We start from the raw sequence: 27,814 nt of genomic DNA, 5'->3' as shown, positions 1-27,814 counted from the left end.
AAATGACCAAAATTAATACAAAATAAAATCTTCAGAGTCTATATTAAACTTTTCAATCATATTAGCCGTCCTCAGATTTCTGTCACAGACTGCTACAAAATACTACAGCTTCTCATCTTCGCTCTTCCAGCCTCATCTGGACTTCACCCTGCTTTATTCCTGCTTCCTGCTCATCACATTTCAGGTGCTTGTTGTGTACAGCCACAGATACTACTAGGTTTTCAAGATCTGTTTTTTATTCTGTTCAATATGCACCTTCAAAATTGTCTGTAGAATTGTATCATTGAAATACCCACAATGTGTGATATAAACCATGGCAGTGATCATGTGTTCTATGAGTGCTAAAGAATACAGAGGTGAAATGCTACATTCTACAAGGGAAGAAGGGCAGATAGGGTGATTCTAAGTAAAAAGCTGACTTACTGATTGTCATGTGGGAAGCAAATTTCCCTATATTTACTCAAAAAACATGTGTATATTGTCAATAATTTGAATCTAGAAAAATTATATAGAGGGATATTTCCTGGGTTTACCTTGATTCTTCAGAACCAGAATTACAGTCAGGTAGGACTCCTGCTCTTTGACTGCTTACTCGCAAATCTGAAAGTTTCGGTGCTTCAGTTTCTGCCTGGATAAAAAATCCTGTGTGTTTTTGAGAATTCTTATAAAACTGAAGTTCAGCACAAAAGTCTTCCTTTTTCTGATCCAAGATGCATGTTTCTAGTTGGGAAGAGAAGCAAACACATTTTCTCATTTGGATAATGAAGCACAAATTGAGATTTTTCATTTGAAAATTGCTTGTTATAAGAATATAATATAGCACTAAAAAGGAACAAGTGATTTAGTTTCAGATTCCCAACTTCTTTGTCCCTTCACTAGGGAATGAGACCTGTTACCTACAGCATGGACGGATGTAGGTAGGAATTACAACCCATTTACTGGATTTTTCTCATGGAAACATGAAAAATTCATCATCATTTCCTAAGCCCTCCTCCCCCTTAAATGACTTCTTAAAATAATGCTGACTGTAGAAAATTATTTACCTGTCTCTTACAAAATTCAGCTCTACTATAGTGAGATATGATGAATTTCTGCTATAGAGAGGGAAATTTTTAGGTTATAACTAGACTCTTACTTATACTGAGGTTCCTTTCAAACCCATTTTGGCTACAAAAGGAGTATCATCAAGCTGTAGTTAGTAACAACAAATTTAAAGCACCATTATTCACTCCTGGAGAGTGTGAGGTACAGGCTCATACAACTAAAGAACTTGAAGAATGCAAAGCAGAAATTGTGCCAAAGGGAAAAATTATCTGATTAAAATGTTGAGTGTGATAGCTAGTTCTCTTAGCTTGGCTACTAGATATTTTTAGGACATATTTCTGATATCAAGGCATTTAAATGAAAGAAAGATCCACATACCACGAATGCTCTTTCATAAAGTAAGAACAAGTACCTTTTAATTATAGAATTATATTAAAAAATGAGAAGGAAGCAGCCTAAAACCACTAGAAATGGAAAAAAGGTGCATATATTTTTCATTCTTTCATTTAGATTAGTAGAGAACAAACACTGGAGCTTTTGCTTATTTAATAAAGTTAGTGTTTCCAAACGTTTTGGATAAAATATAGGGCATATATTATTTGATCCACCTTATAACATCCTCCTCAAAAATAATAAGAAACTGTCTATACAGTTGAAATCAAGTAGAAATAGACCAAAATTACAAATCAATGACTACCATGAGGCCATCCTGCAGATAAACACAGTTGTAAGCACAGTTTCCAAGTAAAAAATACTGAAAACTGTTTATCAAGTGTATTGCAATAGATTCCTCTTTCCTTTAACGAGGAAAGACACAAGATTTTAGGCAACAGCCCAAGGGCCCCAAGAGATGACTTGGGAATTGGCTGGAATCAGTTTAACAACTTCCAAGATGGAGCTATGTGTTACCACCTCCAGGAAAAAGTTATGGGACCCACTGCTCATCTGTATTCTCTGCATCCACTTCAGTACCAACTTACTTGAATCCACTCTAACCATTTCTGTAAACTGCAACCACCGATCTTTACACTAGATTAAACAACAATCAACAGAGTATCAGCATCTTTGTCGTTTGATAAGTACAATACTACTTTCACTACTGTGACTGAAATATGTTCTTCATAACATTTCACACCTAGTGCAGAAAGAACACAAGACACAGCCACCTGGATACTTCAAAACAAGTGTATGCTGTTTCCACTGGATTGAAATCCTGCAGGTTTTTGAGCAGATTTCCTCTGAAGTGCTGCTACATCTAAAAACTAGATTTGACGTCTTACTCCTCTTTATAGTAGGGAGCAAGGATCTCTAAAGAAATGTATGTTAAAAAAACCCCACCAAATATACTCCAAGAACCTGACTCAGTTTGGGAGTGATAATACACAAGGGCAAAACTTTGAATCCTTTTCAGTAAGTACTGCCTGAAAACTAACCTAGTCTGAGTTTCCATACTTGAAAAGCATTTTATAGGGAGTTGTGTTTCCCATTTGATTTATATTATAAAGAACCTCCTATGAAATATCCTGTTCACTTCTCCTGTTTCAGATGCAGTGTCTGTATAAATGCAGTTGCAAATTATGCTCCAGGGGAGGTGCAATGCTTCACTTGCCATGACAACTTTTCCTCCTCCTCTCTAGGGCATCCACTTATTCTCTAAGCTATATATATATATATGTGAAGTGCCTCAAGCAAAGTATGTCACACTCTATGGAAGAATTCAAGCACAATGTATATCTGTTGAAATAACCAGTGACAGTACTGCCAGGAAACTTTGCTCTTTGTTTAGCATCATGGTACTCTACTTTGGCCCTATGAAAGCTGGAGAAGAAAAATCTCACTTCAGAGAGCTAAGAACTTTAGATGATGTTTTAGGCTGCTTCTATTCCCTTAGCATGAGAGAAAGTTTTTATTCTTTTCACAGTTCCTGATTTGTTAATTTGCTCCTTTCATTCCAGCATTTAAGAAGAGACCACAGAAGAGTGACCGAAGTTGGCAGAGACCACTGGAAATCACCTTGCTGGCACCTCCATCATTTGTAACAGGAAGTTGTCCCCAGCCACTTCCAGATCACCTGAGCCCTGCTGCTGTCCTTTCAGCAGATCATTAACATCACTGTAGTATCCCATGGGAACCTGGACCTTTGAACATGAGAGTTCTTCCAATTCTCTGAAGAAGGCCTCATCTACTTACTCAGCCCTCCTCCGTGCCCCTCTCTGTTAGGAGAAGGATCAAGGCAAACACCACCTGGGTTCCCACACCCTGATCATCAAACCTGGAGCCATACAGTCACATGCAACACTTCCCAGGCCACCCCCACAGTATCACTAATGCCTACAGGGAAGAGCAGCAGGGAGTAAGAGGGTCAGATGAGCATCAGCAGGCTTTTTGTAACATTCTGAATACGAGCTGTAAACAAGAAAAAAAGGTCTCTAGATGATAGGTCAGTTCACAAGGCAGATTTTTATTTTTAAGACCAGACTCATCATGACTGCATGATGAGGTAAATATCTGCATTAGCAGTTGCACTTCTGCTAAATCCTTAGGCCACGTCAAGATCCGTGTTTTTAACTGTAAACTACTGCAGCTAAAGAAAAAAAAAAAAGAGAATTTAGAATAGTACTAGAACTGTGTTAGTATTTATAAATGCTAATGCTGCTTCTTTAGAAAACATACATCTGCAGGACGCCTTTTCATCCAGATTCAATTTCCTCAAGCACATGGGTAAGACTAAGTAGCATCACAGGAAGGCTGTAAGTGGCATTCATGGAAATATAAGGTGAAACACAGAGGATCTGTTTTTTCTCCAGTGGCTTTTAAGAGAGAAGATGATGGCAGCCTCTTCCACCCAAAACTGAAAGCACTCTGCCCAAGGGCATTAAGGTGAGAGGTTTTTACTCATTTAATAAAGCTGTAATGTTTTTCTTAATCAGCATGCAAAAACTGTCAGTAGAATGCTTTGGGGAAGACATTTTGAACACTGTCAGATCAATGGACATAGGATTAAATTTATTTTTAAAACCACTTTATTCTTCATATAGCCCATGACCCTCACATCAAATAATTTAGGCTTTGATACGTGGTAGCTTGTCTTGCTGCTAAACCAAGTGGCAATTTTAATACATGCACTTCAGTGCTTTTTTCCTCATGCCTCCTGCAAATCTCATCGTGCGCTAATTACCAATGCTGCAGAAACACACTGGGGAGTAAGTAGCATTTGCAATAATCAGGCTGCACAGGGAACATCAGAGAAAGGGTAAAACAGCCCTGCAAGCTTTGGAAAAAATTATGTAGATTTCATTAAGTGGTACCACCACTGCTGATTCTGGTTCTTGAGTATACTAAACAAATTTTTTTCCATATAAAATGGTACAAGTTCAGTAGCCCAGATTAATATTTCACTATAGGGAGAAACTGAACAGCTGATCTTCTGTATGTATTTATCTTGAATGAATAGCTTGTTCACATTGCGGGAAAGAAAAGCAAATGTTAAGAAGAAGGAATATGAAGACACCAGAATTAAATCTGGGAATTGATTGTGAGGGACGTAAGGGGAAGATAATGCTGTCATGGCTGGAAACAGTAAAGGCAGAACAGAATTCAATGTTGTTAAGCTAGGAGTGGTTGAAAAGTCAAGTAAAAACATTAAACACATCATACTGTGCAGATACCCACTATTCTCACAGCTTCTTCTGAGAAGCGGGGGATAAGCACCGAGATCAGGGAAAGCACAGCATTAGAGAATGCCACACCAACAGTGATAAATGCACAGAAGGTGCAGATTCAACTGGAAGACTAAAGAGGCAATAGCATCCCTTGTTACACCACTCAGCACATTCAGCTGTCCCATCATCCAGCAGAAACTGAGTGGACACCCCCTTCCCTCTGTCTTTCAGCACCCTACTAAAATGCACTGATCACCTCAGAGGTTTGCAGGGAATCTCCACAGGATGAGAGTAAAGGGAAAAAAACCAAAACCCAACGGAACATGCACACAGACTACAGCTCTGGTTGCAGATAAGTATGGGGACACTAGAAGCTCCAGGTGCAGCAAATCAGCTTCAAGTGTAATAGGACTTACAGCTTGCTACCTATAGCTTATTAGTATCTGTTTTAAGCTGGTCTGTGACATGTACATAGTATGTTCTCATCTGTCTGCAAAAGACTGCATGAGTGAACCAACCCCTAGCAGGATGGCAGTAAGAGGCATAATAGGAAAAAGCAAAAGCAGAAAGGAAGAGAATGAGCCATAGACCCCCTGGTAGCAGGAGCAAAGATGACTGCAAATTCAGTAGCTACGACACTGTGACACTTTCAGATTAAATACATTTGAAAATATGTAGAACAAAACATTGTGCTGTATTTGAGGCAGTCAACCTCAATTAATAAAAGCCTCCAGAATTCCTCCTGTTAATCATAGAATGTTTTGGGTTGGATGAGACCCTAGAGATCATCTAGTTCCAATTTCGCTGCCCTAAGCAGGGAGGCCACCCATGAGACCATGTTGCCCAGGGCCCCATGCAGCCTGGCCTTGAAAACTTCCTTGGACAGGGCACTCATAAATTCTCTAGACAACCTGTTGCAGTGCCTCATCACTCTGGTAAAGAATGTCTCCAAATATCTTACCTAAATCTGTCCTCTTTTAATTTGACACTCTTTCCCCTTGTCCTATCATCTACCTGTGTAAGAAATTGCTCTCCCTCCTTTTTTATAAGTCCCCTTCAAATACTGGAAGGTCTCAGTGACGTCTTCCCAGAGACTTCTCTTCTCAAGGCTGAAAAACCCCAGCTTTCTCAGCCTGTCTGTCCTCACAGGACTTGTTCTCCAGTCTTCTGATCATCTTTCTGGCCAAGTCTGGATTTGCTGCAACAGGCCCATACTTTTGTGCTGGGACTCCCAGACTGGATGCAGTACTTCACATGGGGTCTCACAGGGGCAGAGTGGAAAGGTGCAATAATTTTCCTCAACTTGCTGGCCAGACTTCTTTTGATGCAGTCCAGGATGCTGTTGGCTGTCTGGGCTGCAATCACATATTTTTTTCTTCTCAGTCTAAACAAAAACACAACTTCAATGTCTGTGAGGTTTTTTTTGTTTGTATAATATCAAACATTTTGAATTTCAAAGACGAGGGAATATTCACTCTCCAACAAAACTATCCATGCAAAGAGCCACCCTGGCCCTATACAAAACTAACCTGTTTCCAATGGAATAATAGGACACATTTCCTATGGTTTAAAAGAACTTGATTTTGCCCCACTACAAATCACACCTCTACAACACTTGTTGCAATAGCTATTACTTTAGAACTTCACCTTCATTTCCACTTGACTAACTGCTATTCTTTATCGTTGGCTTTCAAATTATCTAATATTTTTCCTACAATAATAAGACTAAAAATGTAGCCTGACGGCCACTAAATTTCAAGCCATGCAAATGAAATTAGTACTATGGCCGAATATTCCTTTTTGAGCTGAAAATGATGAGTCAACCATTTTGTCAAAAGACAAACATTCATTCACTAAGCTATTTAACTACTGGAACTTCTACCAAACAGAATGACTGTGAAAGACTTAGACTGTTCCACAGTTTGCCCTTTACTGAATGATTAAAAGGCATAAATCCTGAAAATGAGTAGGAACTGAAATTCGAGGCTTTTGTAGGCATAAATATGCAAAGAAAGAAAATGAGTCTGGTGGAAGAAATCTGATCCTATTGTCTGACATTAATGATAAGAGATGGTTTAGATCCTATGCATTTTCAGAATGCCTGTATTTTCCTTTCTCATTCATATTTGAGTTAATACAGATGCAATATACATGCATATATCAAAGGTGCTCATTACTTTTGACTAATTTCCTTACTGGTTTATTTTTCCCATGACCTACAAAAAAATTCAGAGTTAATCCTAAAAAAGGTGCTGTACCTAATTTTCAAGAAAGTAATTCCTATTTCAGGAAACAATTACAAAAGGTCAGTAATAAAAGGTCCATAATACATGCTTTCTCCAAAACAAGCAACATGAAAAAGTGAAGCTTTATTGTCTTTGGACTTACTACAGATTTACTTATGTTAGCAATTATTTAGGCCTCTTCAGTGCAATGCAGTATACTGAGACCAAGAGTAACTAAGAGCAAATGGCTGTCCCATCATAATGCAGTTTCCTGATGTTTAAAGAAAACAGCAAGCTTCAAGTTATTTAGTATTCAAGATTATTCAGTAGGACTCTAAGATCTCACTAAATCACTTCTGTAGCATGGAAGAATGGCAGTCATAGGAAACTGATAACAAGCAAAGACTGAGCTCAGAGTAGATTCGTAAAACAAAGCTAATTCCTTTTATTTCTCTGTGCTCTGCCCAGCCAAAGTACTATGTAAAAAGCCAAAGTACCTGCCAAATCCTTGGCAATAGCAAAGAGGAAATCACAATACAGATGCATTGTCCATTCAGTGCCCCAACTATACATGCCATGGGCTCTGCAGAGAGCATCATGGGTCAGCTCATAAGGATGGGGACTATCAAATTACATTTAAGTAACTCTTACTCATAAAGGTCCTGGATTTATCTCTGAGATAGTGTATCTCCTCTCACTTTAAGGTACACATGACAGATATTCATTGAAATAAGACTTGGAAAAAACATTTTTATACAAACTCTTAGAGATGTTTTTTAGGAGATGCGTAAGTGCTGTGATAGTAATTTTAAAGCCATTGGGACTAAGGCACAGAGTGATGAAGTAACTGCATTGAGGTCATTGAGCAAGCTATGTGTCCTGGTTCCAGCCGGGACAGGCTTTATTTTTGCAGTAGATAGGAGGGTGCACGGCCAGCACACAGAATTTACTCTATACCAACTCACACCATTGCCAGGGGCAGGGGAAAGGAACTCTTCCAGGGAGAAGAGGTTCCTTCTGGGCATGAAAACGTGGCAGAGGGAGCTGTCAGGTATTGCCTATTTAAGGGAGAAGGGATGGTTGGGGGACTGGGGGTGTGGTTTCTGTGTGAATCGTTTCTTTTCTTATTCCCTCTGTCATTAGTATTGTTGCTGTTACTGCTCAGTTTCTTATCTCATTGCTGTACCCAGTAAATTGCTCTTATCTCAACCCATGATCTTTGCTTTTCCGGCCTCAAATTGGAGGGTGGAGAGGGAGTGGCACATGGTTTTAATGGAAGAATTAATTGGAGAATACCGTTCCTAAACCAAGACAGCTGTAATTGGAGCCCAGTGTGAGGCATGAAGGGTTGAGATTCAACAGATCTGCCCAGAGCGGGTTAGAAACAAATTTGATCAAAGTATTTGTTGTATTAGGTCCAGAGGCAATGCTCACAATGTTGCCTGGGCTGTTCAAATGGGTATTATTATATATAACCATGTATATATTCCCATATATGCTCCTCACTAGGATCTTTTTCAGAGCTGGGAGAGGGATCAGGATCCCTTTGTTGCTGTACTGTGGGATATCAGCTTATGACAAGACAACATCAAGGACAATGAAAGTAATTTGGGATGTGTACTCAGTGTTTCTCTCCTATCCTTACTCAGGTACTGCCTCTGGGGGCCCATTAATAATGATACCCAGTCTGTGGGAAGAACAGGGGGGATGACTTTCCCTAGCTTTTCACCCCCTTTTCCTCCTTCAGACCTGTTAAAACAACTTTTGACAACTTTTAATTCCTGCTGGATGTTAAGGAAAGCATATTTTTGTTGCTAAGTCTGCCACTTCTCCTCAGTGCAGTCTACACCATATTTAGAGTCAGGACAGAGATTTCTTGGGAGGTCATTCAGAGATCTGCCCTGAGGGTGGATGGTCACGAGTGGCATAGAATATGGGAGAGAATGGGCCTATTTTTGGGAAAATTCTCAGCTCCAATGGTTTGGCAGTTCACCCCTGAACCAATACAAGACCCTGTTTAAAGTGACAGAATGCTGCACTGTGAGGAAAATGCTGTGGCAACTCCAGAGAGGAGCAATTTATTGCAGAGTGCTGGGCCCTGGCTACTCTTTACTGGACACAGCTCAGTACTAGAGAACACCCTCCGGGGGAGGAGTAGAAAAGCAGACCTACAGGCACCATGGCATCATTGCAGCTGAACCAGGGGAACAACCGTGCCAGTAGCAGTTGCCCCTACACAGAAGAAGAAATTCAAGACCAAATCAGTTTTCTTAGTGAGGAATAAAGAGGAAACAGGGCCCACAGAACAGAAGAAAGAGGCAGGGCCAGAGATAACCACCTGATCCCTATTACCTCAGGAGAGGGTATTTTGAGGACCCAAAAGAGCATCATTGGGTTTTTGGGAAAGCTGCTGTGGAGACAGAAGAAATTAGACAGCTGAATACCTTTCCTGGTGTCTCAGAAGACTCTGTTCTTTGAGTGTCAGCAGGCCTAAGTAGGCTTGAATAGGAAACCCCAATGGCCCAGGGATTTTGGAAATCATCACTAACAGGCCTGAAGGCAAAAATTTTGGATTATCAGGTGGAAAATGTCTGGATCCCAGCAATGACAGGGTTAATTTTTGTAGTAGCCAGGAAGGGACATAGCCAGGACAGACATTATTCTATACCACCTCACCTCATGAGAACTCTTTTCTGGGAAGATGGGGTGCCATCTGGTCCACAAAATGTGTTGGAGGGAGCCATCCAGTACTGACCATTATTGGGGCAAAAGGGTGGTCTATTGTTGAGTGTGCTGTGGTGTGTGTTTTTCTCCTGAATTGTCTCTTTTCCTATACCCTCTGTCATTAGTGTTTTTGCTGTTTTTGTTCATTTTCTTATCTCATTGCTGCTCCCATTAATTTGCTTTTCTCTGAACCTGTGATCTTTACCTTTTGTGGCTCCAGTTGGAGGAGTGGGGGGGAGCTGCATGAGGTTTTAGTGGTGTGCTGAACTGGAGAATACCATTGCTAAACCATGACACCATAACAGAAGGAGAAACTGCAGAAGTCGAAGGCGCTGGATTCACACTGCATCTTGGAGCCTGTACTACCTCAGTGATGGCCCTCCCTGCTCTTTTTTCCTGCTCAGAGATGTCAAATTCTACTCTTTTCTGTCAGAGATGTTTTAGAAACTAATATCTACTGTACTTAAAGAAAAGAATACTACTTATGAATGGCTAACTCACATTTACAGAATAAAAAAAATAGTATTAATTGTAAATAACTAAAATAGTATCCTTTGACACTTCTTTATGTTGATAATTTTGATTCACATGACAGGTTAGGTTACAGTATTTGTATACTGGAAGACAGCTGTGCAATGTACAATATAAAAAAACTTCCTGTAATTTCAATATTAGGCAGAATAAAGGAAATGGCCTTTTAAAAATTATATTAAGTATCATTCTAATGCAAAGAGCTTCCAAACAATTCAAACTGTTTTAGAAGTCAGTCAGGTGAATGCAACAATGCAATTCAAAAATTGATCTCTGGCTACAGCTAAGCATTTAAGTTGTCCAAAAACAAAACAACTCAGAAGTTTAATGGTTCGTGCATTTTTTAATTCCTTAAAGAGAACAGTGAATCCTGTTTTAGCAACATAAGTTGGGGGGACATCTGTGTTATTTTGAATGCTTCTGTATTCACCTGTACTTGTGTGGAACCCTGGCAACACCTTTCATAAAGAAATAAATTGAGAAAGAGATTAAGAACAGTTGGCAGTTATTCTGGCAAAGGCAATTTTTTACAATTCTCCAAGGATTCTGATTATTTTAGTAATGATGTTCCTTCGCCCGACTCCCTCACTAAGTCTTTTGTCCTCCTCTTCTGCATCTAAACAGCAATTGTGTACAAACTGTTGAATATTTAAAATGGAAAAATGCTACTCAGTCTTTAATATATGTGGCAAATCATTATATTGGTATTCACTGCAGTTAATCGTGATGCATTTATTAATGTGTAAATATCAGACATTTCCTTTGGCATTCCACTCTCCGTTTGCAATTCATTAACATACTGTTATTTTAAAATATTAGTCTCTAAGAAGACACCAGATTTTCATTGGACTGGTCTCACAGTTGAAAAAGCATTTTTATATTCTGAATGCATCAAAACAGCAGAATCACTAGGCAGTCAGTAAGTGGGATTCACTGAAACACAATGTTAGTTCTAATGGATGGATGATTGTGTTTGGTCTTCAGAAACTTTGAAGTATAGGTAAGTCTTGATCACACAAATTAATAAATCCTAAAGCTGGAGTTAACAATAACCATTACACCCAAATTCTGCAGCTTAGCCCAGCCAATTTTTCAAAAGGTCAGGTTGTGAACTGGAGAAGATCAGGGAGGTCCACCGCATAGCTTTGTTGCCAGGCATCTCTCGTCTGGATTGTTGCAGGCATTTATTAGTATTCGTCAGCAGACTCAACAAAGCAAACAAGAAATTCAAGCACGAATAATAAAATGAAATGCTGCTATATAACCCTTTGTCATTCAGCAAATATGGGACTTTTTAGCTACATTGTTCCTAAACCTGGGTTACTACTTTAATTTTTCTCCACAGTGCTGACTGAATGAGTATGCATGTGTGTTAAATGCAGAGCTCCCTTAACAACTGCAGGACTGCCATTTAATCTGTTGGTAGATGGACCATTTCCTGTGGGAACTCCAGCTATGATTTCCAGATCCACCAAATAAATCTCAGATTAAGATTCCAAATGAAACCTGCCTTTGGCAGATAAAAAATGTCAAGATGGATATAAACAGTAAAATTATAAATTATCTAGGTGTTGCACGATGACTTGATGTGCGTTTTTTGTTTACACTTTCCCTGATATCACAACTATACAAGGCATTCATCAAATGTCACACTTTCATAATACTGGAGGCATCATTAAAACTGTTTGGCTAAGGACCTTGAAGTGTTTAAGCAGTAGCTCAAAAGTATATTTGTGCAAAGTAGAAGAATAAATTTACATATCAGCAGCAGCTCATAAGGGATGGGTAAATATTCTGTTTATCTCTCATTGTAATTCAGGTTAGTTTAAATACAGGGTTTCAGGATATCATTACAGCCTATATGGAGTCATTACATAATTTCCAAACATAGTGTCTGCTGGAGTTTTACTAAGCATGCTGTGTTTATGTTTTCTAAACCAACTAAAAACAAAGTAAACCCTCCCACCCCATTTGTCTTTTGCTATTGTCATATCAGACAATTGCTTTTCACATATAACCCCCTTCCATTATCTAAATCTTAATGATCCAGAACTCCCTTTTATCTAGGCAGGGTCATGTTTCCCCGTGCCCATTAATTATAGTGAAAATTCTCTTATCCAAATGTACTCAACCTCCCCTACCACACACAAACAATTAAAGCTTTGCTGAATTAAGAGTTCTAAACAAAATCCCAGGAAACTACAGCTTTAGAAGAAAAGAAAAATATCGCAGTTTTAAGTGTCTGACATAAAAGAAAGATCACTCTGCATAAAGTAGCTGTAAGACACCTTGCCCCCGCACCCTTTACTCCAGTAGTGTTCTACTAAAGATGCAGGTGAACCCACAAATAAGAGTCGGCAATGCACTCTCTGAAGAACCTTTTTATAATAATTTAAAAATATTTTTGCTCTGAACTTAAGCCTCACTCTACCTGTTACAAAAATAGAAGTAATGAAGGTTTCTAAAGAAGAAAATAACCAAATACCTCTTGCACTTGTGCAAGGTCTTCTAAAGTTCCTTCTGAAGCACTACTTAAAAATTACTGTGGTAGTAAGTGCTGTTCTCTCTGAAGTACATTTCAAGACATTCTGAAGTTAGCTGCACTCATACTTTACACACTTAAGATTCAAAGTGCAATACTTCAAGGTGTGCATTCTCCCCATCCTTAGTGCTTGCAGCCCTCAGAGCAGATAAGGCCCTACACATTTTGAGTGTACCATAAAGGGTTCAACAAAATCATATTCACAACACTGCAGTGAGTCAGGCAAGTACTGGATATCTAGTTGTGCTTCTGATGAGGAGTCTTTCTGCATGCAGTCTGGCTAAAAATGTGCTGTATTCTGCCACTCAAAATGTACAAGGAAAGAAATGGAATGGAAAAAGAATAGATGCGAATTTATATGCATGAAGGCATGATTATATTTACAGGAAAGACCAAGCCGTATTGGATGATTTTTCAGTTATCATTAAGTCATTCTTATCTTCTAAGTTATGTCATACTATTCCTTCTTCTTCCATGGCAGAGGTTTTCTTCATCCTCCATGCTTAATGTTGTTCAACAGTGACTATCCTCTCAGCCTCTTTTCAGCCTTCTACATCATTCAGAGAACCTTGCAACTACTCTTGGCACTTTGCAAGGGGATCTGACAGCACACAGTGAGTTTGATGCTGAAAGCACAGCACACAGCACACTGATCAGCTGAGCCACGTGGGTGTAGAGGACGCTGTCTCTCTGCATATTGTGTAGATTTTTCTGCATACAAACCACCCTTGCAATATTCAGGCCTTCTTTCTTTTCCAAGAAAACATCACTTTGTTGCTAAAATTGGTAGGAGAGGGAGAACAGGCTCACAGTATCTCCTGTTGAGGCATGTAAAAGAAGAGAGACTTTGACAAGTATGCTTAATTTTGCTTCTGTTATAGCCTTGAAAGAGGGGCTTTAGATTTACTTTAGAGTGTTTACAGTGGCAGTGGGTACATTCTGGAGAAATGGGCAGCAGCACCTTTACCATTAGCTGCTTTTTTACCAACTAGAGCATTTACAGCACCATATTACTCTGGAGGCTTTCTTTAACCATTCATCTTTGTGTGTGTCAAACTCACACAATAGGAATTCCAGACAAAAAAGTCCTTGCCATTAATACCGCAAAAACAAATCTACAAAAAAGCACATTAAAACCATTACACAACTAGAAGAGTTTTCTACTTGTAATAAGACAGTCAAAGTTACACAAAAAGATGATTTATTTTACTTAACCTTTGCACGTGACTACATTTCCTCAATTACCATGAATGTAAAACACCCCAAAAACCTACAGCTCACCACCAGATAGAACACCTCCATCACAAATTTCCCTGCACAAGCTGATTCTGCAGTTCTGTTCCAATCTACATTACCACGGCTCTTTAAAGCTAGTCTCCTCTGAACTAGTTTCCAGACATGCAATTTTGAAGTATATTTACAAGCTGCAAGCATTCTTTTAAAGATACATGGAAAGTGCCTATATGGATCATAACTAAAGTTGCCATCAAATTCCGAGAAGTGAAATTGGTTCACTGACATACAATATATGCTTCAAGTAATGGCTTAGTAATATATACATATTTATTTCTGTGCTTGAAAAACATAATAACCACCTTTTAAGAAAGCAAACAACTTCATCATTAAAAGAATCAATCTGTTAATTTGTCTTAGGAATTCGCAAATAAAAATTATACAATGATTTTAATTCTGGAGTCAGCAAAACTCTAATTTTGTTCTCAAAACAGACCAAACAACACTTAAAATTCTAAGCCTTCTCCTAATTTCTGCCCTATCCTTAAAGCCTGGATGCTCCTAAATATGACATAAGCCAAAACATCACAATAGTTAAAGACTCTATAATACAGAAGTATAGCTGCACCTAATTAAACGTGGTACATGAGTCAAATAAGACACAAATTTAACTCCAGCATTTGTAGACTCACCACTTTCCAATCCTGGTAATGCTTCTGAAAAAGTGCCATATCAAGTCCTAAACATATATGTAAGAAGAGAAACCACCCAGTTTCAGGTTCCCTCCTGTGTTTTCACAGAATTAATGTTTGCATAGTTCCCATCATGCACGGAAACCCTACTGAAGTAACAAGTCTTGCCCCAATGCAATGTGCTTCCCCACACCCACCATCACTGCAATGCAAAGATAGGCACCTATTTGCCAATGCAAGTTTATTTTCATAATTGAATACTATTCTAGGCTGTCTAGCTTGGATTCTGAATATTTTTCATTTCTAAGTAGCACAGTCCGCACTGGTCTGCTGCCAATGTTCCTGGTACATTCTCTCAAGTATCATTAGAGCGAAATGAAAAAAGGCATTAACCTTCTATTAAAAACTAGAGAAAGAGTACATTTAAACTAGATACAAACACAAAATAACGAACCTTGCACCCAAACTGTTCTTTAATTGTTCCTAATAGAACAGAACAGTGACAAAGTCTTCAATCCGCATAGAAATACTATACTCTAAACAACTCGGAAAGTTAAAAAGAAAATCTCACCTTTCAAACACTTCAGATACACTCCTCTTAAACACTACCTTCCTTTCAAGTATTTTATTTTATAACATTGATTAACAGGTTACACATTATCCCACATAACCACCATAAACCTACCACTTTGCATCTGTTTTTTTCTATTTCTTAAAATTCTCGTTGCTTGACTGAATTTTCGTCTAGTCAGATAAATTTAATGTTGTATTTGCTTTACCATCCTTATTTGTTGACAAATAATGTAATCTCCAATATTTCAGTATGCTAATAAAATGTTTAAATTATTAAACATTATAGAGTTATTCTAAACCCAGCTTTTAAACTTCCAAGTTACAAGAAAGGAAAATCTAAATACAGTACAGTACCAACTGCACAAAGGAAATATGTGAAGATGACAGAGCAAGCAGGAGACAAAATAGTACACTCATCAGCACACACATTTACACAAAAAAGGAGAAATTGCTGTGCTTAAGTAATACAATGAGAAAATGCACTAGAATATCTACCAAGCTTACATATTATGTTGCTGAAATTGACCTATTATCTTTATGATAAGTGAATGTAATTTAGCTGTTAATACCCAAATTAAATTCTAAGAAAAAAAACTTTCTCATCCACACCAGTATGATGACAAATTTACCCATAATCCCTTTTTCTAACTTTGCCAGGAGCAAAAGCACAAAGAATTACATGACTTATTAATGATTATGCTAAATAAAAGTGTATAAATTTTACTTTTATTTATATAACAACTTCTGTTGGACACATGAAGTGTTAGCTTGGAAGAAGCAGCTGTCTAAACAGCACAAAATATTGACTTAATGCATCAGAAAAATAATACACATGAAAGTCAGTAGCTACTCAGTTTCAAAAATATCTCTGAGCAGTAGCAGAACATAATTTCTTGCAATTAGACAGAATATATTTCACAGAGAATCAGTTTCATTTGCCTACTTTGGAAAACTTAACCTTTTGAACCATTCTTAGGGTATGCTGACCCCTAAAGGTCTAAAAATACTAAACCTGATTAAGCCATTACACGTTTAAATTGTCAGAATACAATTCTCCACTAACTTACACCACCATTAATGTTTTTGTTTACAGAGTATATGATTCAAAAAACTTTTGAACTTCACTCAGTAACACCTCAAAATGCCATAAATTAAAAGGGGTTTATAAGTAGTTTATTTTACAGAATAATATAGGTAGAAATTCCTTTACATATGAAAGAAAAGTATCACCTACAAAATGAAGCATTTCTTCTTTCTTCTAAATAGACTCTCCATGAGAAATCTGACATTTATTATCTTTTGAGAGAGAATATATAGCATAAAACTCAAAAAAAAGGAAATGTACAAGAAGCTATGAGGCTCTGATATAGAGAGAAATTTAGATGTTGACACACCTAATCCATTTTGGATTTTTTAACCTACACAGAGTCACTTACTAGCAAAAATCGACTCTCAAGTGAGGATCTCTTTTTTATGTCTTTCCCTTCCTTCTACCAGTCACAATTTAGTCACAAGCTACTTCTAAAAATTCTCTTCTACAAAGTCAGTCAGTCAGTCAGTCATGAATGTCTCTCAAATTGAGTCACTCTCAAATTCAGTGGGGTTTTTTTTCCCCTTTGGTTTCTGTCATGAAACATAGAAGAATGTATCTGAGAACAATTATGTCTGGTCAATCAACTAAAAATAAAAAAAGGTACTTGCATCCTGATGAAGATGAAAACACCAACAGGGGAAGCTCCAAGTTAACCAAGGTCACCTTTATCTCCAAGCCTTACCTTACTGTCTAAATTCAGTTGAGCTACTAATGAGAAACTCATTAATATTAGTAGATGGCTTAATCATACCCAAGCCAGGTGTGAACAGCCAAGAAAATTTCTTTAAGACAGATTTTCAGATTTATTGCTAACAAAAAAAAAAAAAAAAAAAGTTGGAAAGTAAAGTGCAATGTACAGACTAAGAATTTAAACAAGTCTTCTGAAAGTTGTACAGAAACATTTTCAATAATCCAGAAATTAAAGGTGAAGCTTTGTATTCATGTAGCTGCTCTCCAGTTACTCAAAGTTCTTTTAAGGAGCAGTATGTGGTTTTTGGTTTTTTTCTTTTCTTCCAAAGTCAGTCATATATCAGCAAGAACAAACACACTCCAGTCACTGCCTAGCACTGGTATAACACCTAAGGTTCCTTATTATTATCTTTAAAGTCCCTACCTTTTGACCAGTTCTCCATTTGTTCCTCTGAACTTGTTTGATCTGGCACGGAGTCCAGTTTTTGCTTGAAGGTTTCAGAGCTAAAATAAAACAAACTCTAGATAAATAAACTTGAAACAATATAATACACCTATACTTTGCCTTCATTTGACAGAAAATTTACAAAACAAATTATTTTAAATATTTATAGCAGCACAGTGAAGTCTGCATACTTTAACAGCCAGGGAAAAATTATATTTCTCAGTAAAATATTTTTTCTTCACTCATCTAATTTTTATAATTGTTTGGTTCAGCTTTCTGTTGCATGTGATGTCTTTGTTGAAATATTTATTAGTTTGGTTTTTTCTTCTAGAGTCTGGTCTTGGAAGTACACATTACTGAGCACAGCCCAAATCACACCAAGCAGTCCTGCTGCAGACAACAAGACTGCTCCCTTTGGCAGTTATTACAGACAGTGGCATGTGCTTCACTTCACAGCATTCTTTCTCTACTTTTAATTTCCTAGATAAAATACAGGTAAAGTGGTCTATGACCACTCCAACTCTGAAGTTCTTTCTGAACAGCTAAATAATGCATCCCAATATTTGCATGCATAATGCTTCAGACTATAGTTAATTACATAGTTGCAATATTTCATATAATCAAAGATCTTCAAGAAGAAACCTCCAACAAGAATTACAATAAAATGCTATGTCTACCATGCATTATTTTGAGTGTTAAAATATATGCTCTCTTATGTGCTAAAAATTTAGTTATACTCAGTATCGCAAGGAAATCTAAATAAATTTGTAATCTTGGTAACATAGTAAGCTTATCACAAATTGTATTACTTACTCACGTACCTTTTTAAAAAATATTGTAATAGGAAAATTTTTATCCTTAACTATGCATTGTGCTTATTTTTTATGTTTTCCCTGCTGCATTTTTTTACATTTATTAAAAAGATACATGTGCCTTGAAGATACAGTGACTAGATTATGAAAACACTCAGACTGTTGCCATTGTCCTGAAAAGTGTAAGAGATTAAATAAAAAATCAAGTACCTATTTTACAATTCAAGCAAATTATACCAAGACACATATCCTAAATAATAAAGCAGCAGGAGAAATTATTTTGCCATAGAACACCAAAAAAGCAGATTATTTCATTTTTATATTTAAAATTGAAAAAAAAATTAATTGCACAAACACTTTAGATTCAACACCAACACGAACGCCAAATATTCAAGAAATACATATTTAGCTCACATTTGTTGTTGACTATAAATGTGCATGATTAAAAAATGCATAGGATTTGATGTGCTTAGGTCTTATCAAAAAATAAAAAGTTCACCTCATATCGCAGAACACTGAGTCCCTTAAAAGAATCCCTCAAATGAAGCTGTACGCTTCTTCTTCAATTCTGTGTAACTGTGTTGATTTGAAGTTGGCAATCTTTTCCTAAGTTCCTCATTTACTTTTGGATTAGCTGAAAATATAGAGGGTTATTAATATCAAGAAATAGGTTTCTGTCAATGAAGCCATTTCCCTACATATTGCACAAAAAGGTTCATAATAATTGCAGTATTTTAATAAGATATTCATATAGTAAGACATGAAGAAAATATGGTATTTAATAACCTCTGGAGTATTTTAAAACATGTCTTAGGGCCTTAATGTGTCTAGTAATATACTATTTAAAACCATAATTTTATCCCTCCACAATATACAGTCATTCTTCCTCGCCATTTACCCAGCTAATGAATGCCAGCAATTAGTAAAATGTAATCCCATTGCACAATCATTTTAATGCTTTTAGCACTCAGAAAAGTAAACACCAAATTAATACTGCTCAAGCCATATCAGATCCTAGCTGGAAGCAAGCAATTATAGTTCAGCTCCTCAGGTGTAATTAAATGATTGGAATGATTTAGTTCCATAAATGCAAGTTAATTCATAAGCAAGCAACAAATATACTGGGAGTAATTACAAGAAACATTGACAGTCTAAGCAGGGCATGTGCCTTTCTGTACCTGATATAGGAAAATGCTGCCCTCTCCCGGAAATAATAGACAATGGCACAGGAAAAATTTATGACTGAAGTCAAGAGGCTCATTTTACAGCCACTGTCTTCATAGGTGAAATAGGTCCTGTTAACTAATAGGAATTTTCTGGTTTAAACATAGAGAAAATAAAAGTGGTTGTTATCAGAGTAAGGTCACCTATGGATCAAAGTAAAACGGAAAGATTTTTAGGGCTTCCTATGATGTGCCAATTAACTTCTTCACAATTAAAAAAAAAAAGTTAGGATACAGAACAAGAAAATATTCCAGACACTAAGTATTTAAAGTGGTTGCTCTGAACACAAACGCTGCAATAGGTAGCTGACTTGTGCACAACACTTACTTGTCCTTCAAGATGTACCTTTACAGAAGGTACCTTGAACATCAGGTATTTTTAGAACCAAAACTTATTGCACCATCATTTTCAGTGAGTGTTAAAAAGTCAGCATTTCAAAAATGATCAGAAGTGCCATTAAGGCTTTCGCACAAGGAATCATCAGAAAAATTGAATATAATTACTATAAATCCTTACTCCATTTGAAGACAATCTGCTAATAATCAATCTGTGTAATAATGAGAGGAAATTAAAAGCTGGAGATTAAAATAAAGTGCATTGGCAGACCGAGACAAAACTGAAAACACAAAATGGGACCATAACCCAAATGCTAGAGGTAATTTGAAATCTAACTTCCTTATTCACTATTCATTTACCCACCTTGTGCTAGTGTAAAACTACTAGGACACCATGAAAGAAAGTGAAAATTAAAAAGAAAATGTCCCTATCAGTTGAATATAAAATGCAACAGTCACATAAAATTGATAGTTAAGTAGAATAATGAAAGAACTCTCAGACCTTACTGTCTACAGGAAAAAGAAATGCTTCCAAATGCTGCATATAGCAGCAAGGGCGAAAAATCACACACTGTGATCAGTATGTATCTGTTTTCCACACAGAGAAAGTGTAGGAAAGCTGATTCAGAAGCATTTCATCAATGTAAAAGCCTTAAAATGGTTCTTTACCAACAGCACTTTGGCATAAAAATATTTGTTTTTCCAGATCTTGGTATATTTCAAAACAAACCCAAGCTGTACACAAATACATTTGGTGTTACTTTACCTACCATGGAAAAGAAAAAAATATTTTAAGAAGTCATATTATTAAAAGTTTAAAATGTACTGCACATTTGCTTTGCCCTTTGATGTCACAGTCCTATTTTTCTATTCAAATCTTGTACACTGTAAGTTAATTGCTTTTGGAAACTACTTATTATTCATGTAAAAATTAATGTGCCAATGTGTTTAAATCCTTTTAAATGACCATTCATGCATCTTTCTTCTTTAAGTACCAATGAAATCTGTCAAAGATATCAATGCAAGATGGTCTTAGACAAAGTTCTAATATAGATTTTTTGTGCTAACATAAGATTTTCATTTTCGTCAACTTTACTTAAATTCCATTAATTTTTTAAGCTGCTTTTAATAAATTCACAAGTAAAAAATTTTAGGCTCCATAGTCTGTCATTTGTGTTCCAGCTGACTTTATGAATATTAATAACAGTGTTATCCTGATTAAATAGGCTTCATATAAAATCCCTGTGAATCCTATAGCTCAGACATCTCATTTTTCCAACTCTTTATGAATTTGGATTCAGACATTAAACTGGAAAAAACCTTAAAAAACAGATTCAATGGTACATTGGTGTACCCTTAAGCAAAAAATTAGCTGTTCTAATGATTCAAATAATTAAAATTGATAGAACCACATATTGAGATTTCAGGCTTTCTGTACACATGCAACATATTTTAACTCTAATGAAAACATCAACACTTCACAGGCAAGGGATTAAGAATCTATTATAAAATAATAATACCTGTCCTAATGCTTACCTTAAACAAACAGATGATATAATCTTAAATCTTCATACATGGAGTGCTGATTTGGAGAAGTATTTTCCAAAGAGAAAGAAATTAGTGGATGCTTAATTACATAAGCATACACATGAAATACATGAACATTCTAGTTTACCACAGGAGCCCAGTGAAAAACAGCATTAACTATTAAATGGTTCATACTTCAGGAAAACCAACCTTTTTCTTAATAATATCAAATTGAAACACACAGGAAATCCTAATATTATGCTAGGAGACTCATGCAGTCCCAGTTTCAAACTGTTAACTTCTTTCCATGCTTATATGTTTGAATTATTTACATCTATGACAGACAAAAATGGAAAATTAAGCTTACTCCATTGCCTTCACTTTTTAATATAGTGCTAACTGGAATGACTGTTTCCTCATCCATTCAGGAAAATATTCTGTGAAAACAACATTTAAATGCTTTGCCTTTCAGTTCCTTGGAATATAAATGGGTTTTAGGAGAAAAAAAATCTAAACAAAATAACAGCTTATTCAAAAGGATGTCATACCAATCCTGGGTCTAATTATTCATCAGCACAAGCACTTCAGATGAATTAAATAAAAAACAAGAGGTTTATAAAAGTAACATATATCTGCAAGATAGAAAGCATACAGTACTTTACTTGAGCAGTTCCAAATGGCCTTTATTACAGCTGTAGCAGAATTTCCTCTCTCTGAGGCAAAATCCCCAACCTCTTGAATGTCTGCAGAATAACAGACACTCTACAAAGGAGCACCCCAAGGTACCTCCAACCCCAAAAAGCACCACAGCAACACTAATGCCAATGCTTTCTCTCCCTGGGCAGGACTGAGAAGTTCATCTTCTAAGCTGGACTTCAGTAACTGAGTTCCCTCCTCAGGAACAGAAAGAATGCTGAGACCACTCTGTGTGGAGACCCAATGACTGCAAACCCCCATTCCTTGGTCTTGCCTTGAGAGAATTTGAAGTCACTCACTGAATCATGGCCTTAGCTGCTGTGACAGGGTGCAGACGTTTGCTGCTCTGGACCGAATTCACCCATTCTTCACAAAAAATACTCCAGTTCTGGAAGAGTTTTTCCACAGAGGGCTATCCCACCTGCCCCACCTCTGGTGGAACACGAGACCCCTCTACTCCTTGGAACGGCACTAGGCCTGTTTTTGTCCCCATTGGAGGTGCAGTTAACAGTTGCCACTGACAGTGCAGGGATGATGTACCATATAGTTTATGAGGAGGGAAACAGAGAATGAATTTTAGCACTTTTCCCATAAGATTAATTAGATTGGCAGAATCTTCTAAGATATCCTGAAACGTTTTGCCTCGGGGCACACTAAACTAAAAAAACTTAGGAGGGTACTCTACATAAAAACCAGTTACCTTCTCAAAGCATTTCCCCAGGGAACAAACGTCAGTTTTCTTAGCCCAGGTGGATGTCAAGTCCTCATTAAATGACATACTCCTCTAAAAAGAGTCCCATTTCTACCCTATCTTAGGAAACTTTATGGCATATTACAAATCTAAGGCAACTCAAAGTAAGTTAGAACTAGTTTTGGACAGTTATAAAAACCCTAGTCAAAGGATAACAGAGATAGCCAATTCAAGTATTTTTTACAAATGGAATAATACTCATCTGTTAGATACTTAAAAGCTGTGAAATGAAACACACTTTCATTATAGAGATACTTATTTTATTGTATTGTATTCTATTATTTTTATTTGCTTTTAAATACAAATAGTTCATGCAAAATATTATGTTTCTTTTAAAAAGAATATAAAATATAGACAAGTGGATTAACCTTAGAAATTGATGAATGCAGCATGAGTATTATTTCAAATTTATAAACTCTCACATCGCTAAAAAGAATTCAAGATTTTGGTTAATAAAAGTAACTTCATTGTCTGGAAACTTGATAAAAACATTTCCCCAGAGGGCAGAGTGAAGCAGTTGTCCCTGACTTTTCTTCCCTGCTGATTCTTGACCCAAAAGGAAATAAGACATATGCAGTTGGTTTCTACTAACCTACATAAATAAAAAAGATATGAAGAAACAGGATAATTTTCCTCTGTTGCTGCAGCAGTTTCTTCATATCATCACTACAAAAATTTCCATCTGGTGCTTTTAATGATGGCATACTGTAGGCCAAAGAGCACTTATTGTCTTTGTCATTCTTTTGACAAAAGCACAAGAGGAGACATAAAAATGCATAAAACCAACTGGTTTATAACAGATGTCACCTATTCTTAAATTAAACTTAGTTGGATAAAGGACAGGTACTTTCCTCTTTATTTTTTCTCCCTAACTTACTTCAAGAGTCAATCCTCCCTCTGAGCATCAGGAAATGTTTATGTGCATATTAGCTCACCAACAGCCCCCTATCTCTTCTGCCCTCTGATACATTCTCATTTTCACATTAACAATCTTCATTTGTATTTTATTTACTAAACAATCCTCAGCATGGTCTCTTGTCTTCTTCCCCAGTTTGTAGCTGTCCTGTGTCCTCTAATTATTTTCTTTTTCCTTAGTTTTGTCTTCTCTTTGACAACACATGCCTTTTCCTTTCCCCCTGCCCACTACCTCTTTGAAATGCAAAAACACCTGTAGAAAATCTTGTCAAAAGACTATCTCCCTTTATTTTCCAGCTTTTCTTGTGTGACACTCTATTTTCATTCTGATAATGGAACTATGACATACTTTGATCAGGTTTGAACAGCCAAATCATTTAGCCATCCTTCAGTTTTGTTGTAAACTCTTCACTGGCCTTAAAACTCAGTATTATGTATCATTATATATTATTATAGACAGCCAGATATCAATTTCTAAACATTTTACAACCAAACTGTAATTTCCATAGCCTTTACAGATAGGAAAAAATATGTGCACTTTAAACTAGCTGTTGTCTTATCTGGAGCCAAAATAATATTTTAGTAGAATCAGCACAACATAATGGTAAGGGCTACCTGTGTATACACTCTGTTGACAGGATCGTAGTCAGCAGACAAAGGGAAGTCATTAACCACCCCCATTTGGCTCATCTGAAGTGCTGCATCCAGTTTGACCTGCTCATGGATATCCTGAACTAAGTCCAGCAGGTGATTCAAGATGATTAGGGGTCAGCAGGATGTGAGTTATGAGGAGTTTGCAAGAGTTTGATTAGTTGGTTTTAAGGAGAAAAGGCTAAAGAGGGATTTTATTGGGTTTTAGCTGCCTTGTGAGCAAATAAAGAGAAGACACGGATCCCAAAGAGAGACATGCCCTAACACAGAAAACTTAGAGTTATGGATAAGAGAAATTTTTTCACAGACAGGAAGGTCACTGGAACTAGTTGCTTAGAAAGGTTACAGAATCTCTATAGCTGGATATGGGCAAAACTCATCTGGATATATGAACCCAATCTAACTTTGGAGATTGCCCCATTCTGAACTGGATGATATGCAATCCCTGCCTACCTATTTTGTTATTCTAAAGATTGCAACAAAACAAACCCACAAGAACTAGAATTCCTGTAACAGAAAAATTACTAGGTTGCTTTCTGCTTTACAGGGTAGGTCAGTAGAGACCCTGACCAACCAACAACCAAACACCAGCGAGACACAACCAAGGACCACCCATGTGGCAGACAGGCTAAATGCCAACAGGGAGGAAACAGTGCAACAGGAGCATGTGTGGAGCATTTTGAGCCCTACTAGTCTTGAGCACCCAATTTTCTTCAGTTTACTACATGACTGGATGATTTGCCATTAGGCTAAATGTCAAATATTGATTTGTACATCATCCTTCAGTAAACCAAAAATGGACCACTGATAAAGATAGCTATTTTACCTGTCTTTCTGAATGCCCTGGCTGCAAGCCCCACAAAATTCATCCTTCCGCCAAACTTGTAAAAATGTCACTGTGGCTTCCACAGCTCCAAAGCTAACTATGGAAATTATTCAAGAAACATGAGTCTACAGTGCTTATGTTTGCAAAATTAATTGTACAGTATATTCAGTATACTGAAATTCCCAAATCCCCAAATCATAATTTCTTTTGTCACAGAACAAAGTTGCTAGCCCAGATTTTACCATAAAAGCAAGAATAAAATCACAAAACATTATATGCACATGAAAATGTGAAGTAGCAACTCAGTGCCAAATTCAAAAACCACTAGTACAAGTTATTTCTGCATTAAGCAGAAATTATGTCTTTGCCAAAAACATTCCAATTCTTTGGCTGCCTTCACAGAAAGAAGACTGAATGGAGACTCAACGAAGAAAAGCAGCAGAGAAGCAGAGAAACTTGATTTATCCAGCCAACTCACATTTCTCAAGGTACCTTCAAATAGCACCATTTTTCCTGACAGTAAAAATAAAAAGCATAAAGGCAACAGTGTAGATATTGGAGCCTGACCAAGAACTACCATGAACACTGAACATGCAGAGGCCTGTCAGAAATGTGCCAACCTTTCAAGATTCAGTCCTATACATGGGGACTGAGAGGGGCCTGTTGGTTTCCTGCAGGGAAATACAGACCACCAGTTATGTATCTGTCAGGCTGTTTTAAACAGCACAAAAACACAGATGTGCCTCCACGGCTGTCATAAAGCAGCACATCCAGTGCACTCTTTCTACCCAAATAATGCAACTGCTCCAATTCTATACTGTGCTGCAGCTGAGGAAAGGAATCACATCACCTGAAATTTCACAAGCTGAAAAACTCAGAGAAATAAAATAACATTGCCTCCACATTAGCCCTATTTGTTCTTTGCAAGCAAATTAACTATCCTTTTCTTAGATAACTACCTGAAAAGAAAGCTATCCTTCACTACAAGCATAATTGCTCCGTTAACCACGCTTGCTCAGCAGTAAAAGCATAGGAACATAGAGTGTTGCTCAGGTGTGAACATAGAGTGTTGCTCAGGTGTGAACACATACATTTTGACTCAATAACCACACAGTCTTGCCTGAACTTCAGATTTTTTTTTCGTAAGATTTAGCAACTAGATCCAGTACATAGTGCATTCAGTGACTATGAATAGCAACTTCACCCTTTGTAAGCAAGAAGTGGAAGTTACAGAAAAATGGCACACTTCAGGATGTGTCCAAAGAAGAGCAATAAAGGGGGAAGGGTCTAGAGCACATGTCTTATGAGGAACTGCTGAGGGAGCCGTGATGCTTAGCCTGGAGGAGGGGAGGCTGTGAGAAGACCTTACTGCTTTCTCCAACTACCTAAAAGGAGGCTGTAGTGAGGCAGGGCTCTGTCTCTTCTTCTAAGTAACAAGCAATAGGTCAAGAAAAAATGGTCTCAGGTTACATGAGAGAAGGTGTAGATTGGGTATTAGGGAAAATTTCCTCACAGAAAGGTTTGGCAAGATTTGGAACAGGCTGCTTAGGGAAGTAGTGGAGTCACCACCCCTGGATGTATTTAGAAGATGTGTAGATGTGGTACTAGGGAATATGGTCTAGTGGTGGTCTTGGCAGTTCTGCATTAATGGTTGGACTTGACGATCTTAAATGTCTTTTCCAACCTAAATTATCCTACAATTTTACATTTGCTACACTCCAATAACAACATTTCTGTGCATTTTCAGCCCTTAGGCATTGACTGTGCTTTACAACATGCTTAACATGCATGATATATAGCATGCCTTATGTGCAGTTGCTTATTTAGGTATGATTACTATGTCAGTGATTTTGGAAGATTAATGCAGATGCCTCACTGAAATTTATTGCAATATCAAAGAAATCTGAAAACTAGCACACTTCAAAATAACAAGCTACACATTCAATCTTGGACTACCGGAGAGGAACAAGATATTCTGAGGTGGGCCAAAACTCAATTAGAACCAGAGATCCTCAGTGAAATAAATCTGTTGAGAATGTCCAGAATTTAAATGTAAGCTAAAGACTGAAGAGGCTAAGCCTGCAAACATTCAGCACCATAGCAATCGCTCCACTGTTTCCTGATGTTGCACCAACAATGAAAGGTACAAGATTACAAGGAGTCACCATAGACGGCAAATCAGTGCCAGGCAGTTGAAAATCACAGAGAAACAAGCAAACAACAACAAAAAGAAAAAAATATAAGGAAAAAAAGAGGCATTAGCTGAAGTTAGATCATCAGTCACAAACCAGATATTTCTGACAGTGGATCAATTTCCCTGCCAAACTTAAAGAAAGCAATACAAAACATAATCACATCTCAGGATACCAATCAAACTGCTGCTTTTGTTTTAAACATCATATTTATCCTATAACTCTTGTTTAGAAAAGACCCAAAACCTTCTCTCAGCTGATATGCACAAAAAATAAGTCAACTTCACCCAGTAGGCAGGAAATTCCTCCTGTGGAAAAAAAAATCTGTCCAAAATGTTAAAAGTTACAAAAAATGGAAAACTTAGTTACAAAAGGCCTTCCAAAGCAAGGTGCAGAACAATTTTAAACACAAGCAGACACGTCAGAACACA

At 37.1% G+C, this 27,814-nt stretch overlaps 1 protein-coding gene across 4 annotated transcripts in view; it reads right to left on the bottom strand.

Moving 5' to 3' along the window:
* The window catches only part of MIPOL1 (mirror-image polydactyly 1), a 185,095-nt gene that overhangs the window by 136,989 nt on the left and 20,292 nt on the right, over nucleotides 1-27,814 (bottom strand). For 2 of the 4 annotated variants that reach the window (XM_058026968.1, XM_058026969.1), the window contains exons 2-5: nucleotides 21,362-21,407; nucleotides 18,766-18,900; nucleotides 17,434-17,513; nucleotides 534-720 (exon numbers count right to left, since the gene is read on the bottom strand). In XM_058026968.1, coding sequence (XP_057882951.1) covers nucleotides 534-720; nucleotides 17,434-17,513; nucleotides 18,766-18,770 — 272 coding nt within the window. In that variant the 5' untranslated portion in view covers nucleotides 18,771-18,900; nucleotides 21,362-21,407. Of the gene's footprint in view, nucleotides 1-533; nucleotides 721-17,433; nucleotides 17,514-18,765; nucleotides 18,901-21,361; nucleotides 21,446-27,814 lie in introns of those variants that run through there. The other 2 variants (XM_058026967.1, XM_058026970.1) reach the window with 1 other exon arrangement.

This window comes from Melospiza georgiana, chromosome 6, assembly GCF_028018845.1.
Source record: "Melospiza georgiana isolate bMelGeo1 chromosome 6, bMelGeo1.pri, whole genome shotgun sequence".
Lineage (NCBI taxonomy): Eukaryota > Metazoa > Chordata > Aves > Passeriformes > Passerellidae > Melospiza > Melospiza georgiana.
The sequence above is the reverse complement of the archived record's forward strand: the minus strand, read 5'-3'. Positions and strand labels throughout refer to the sequence as shown.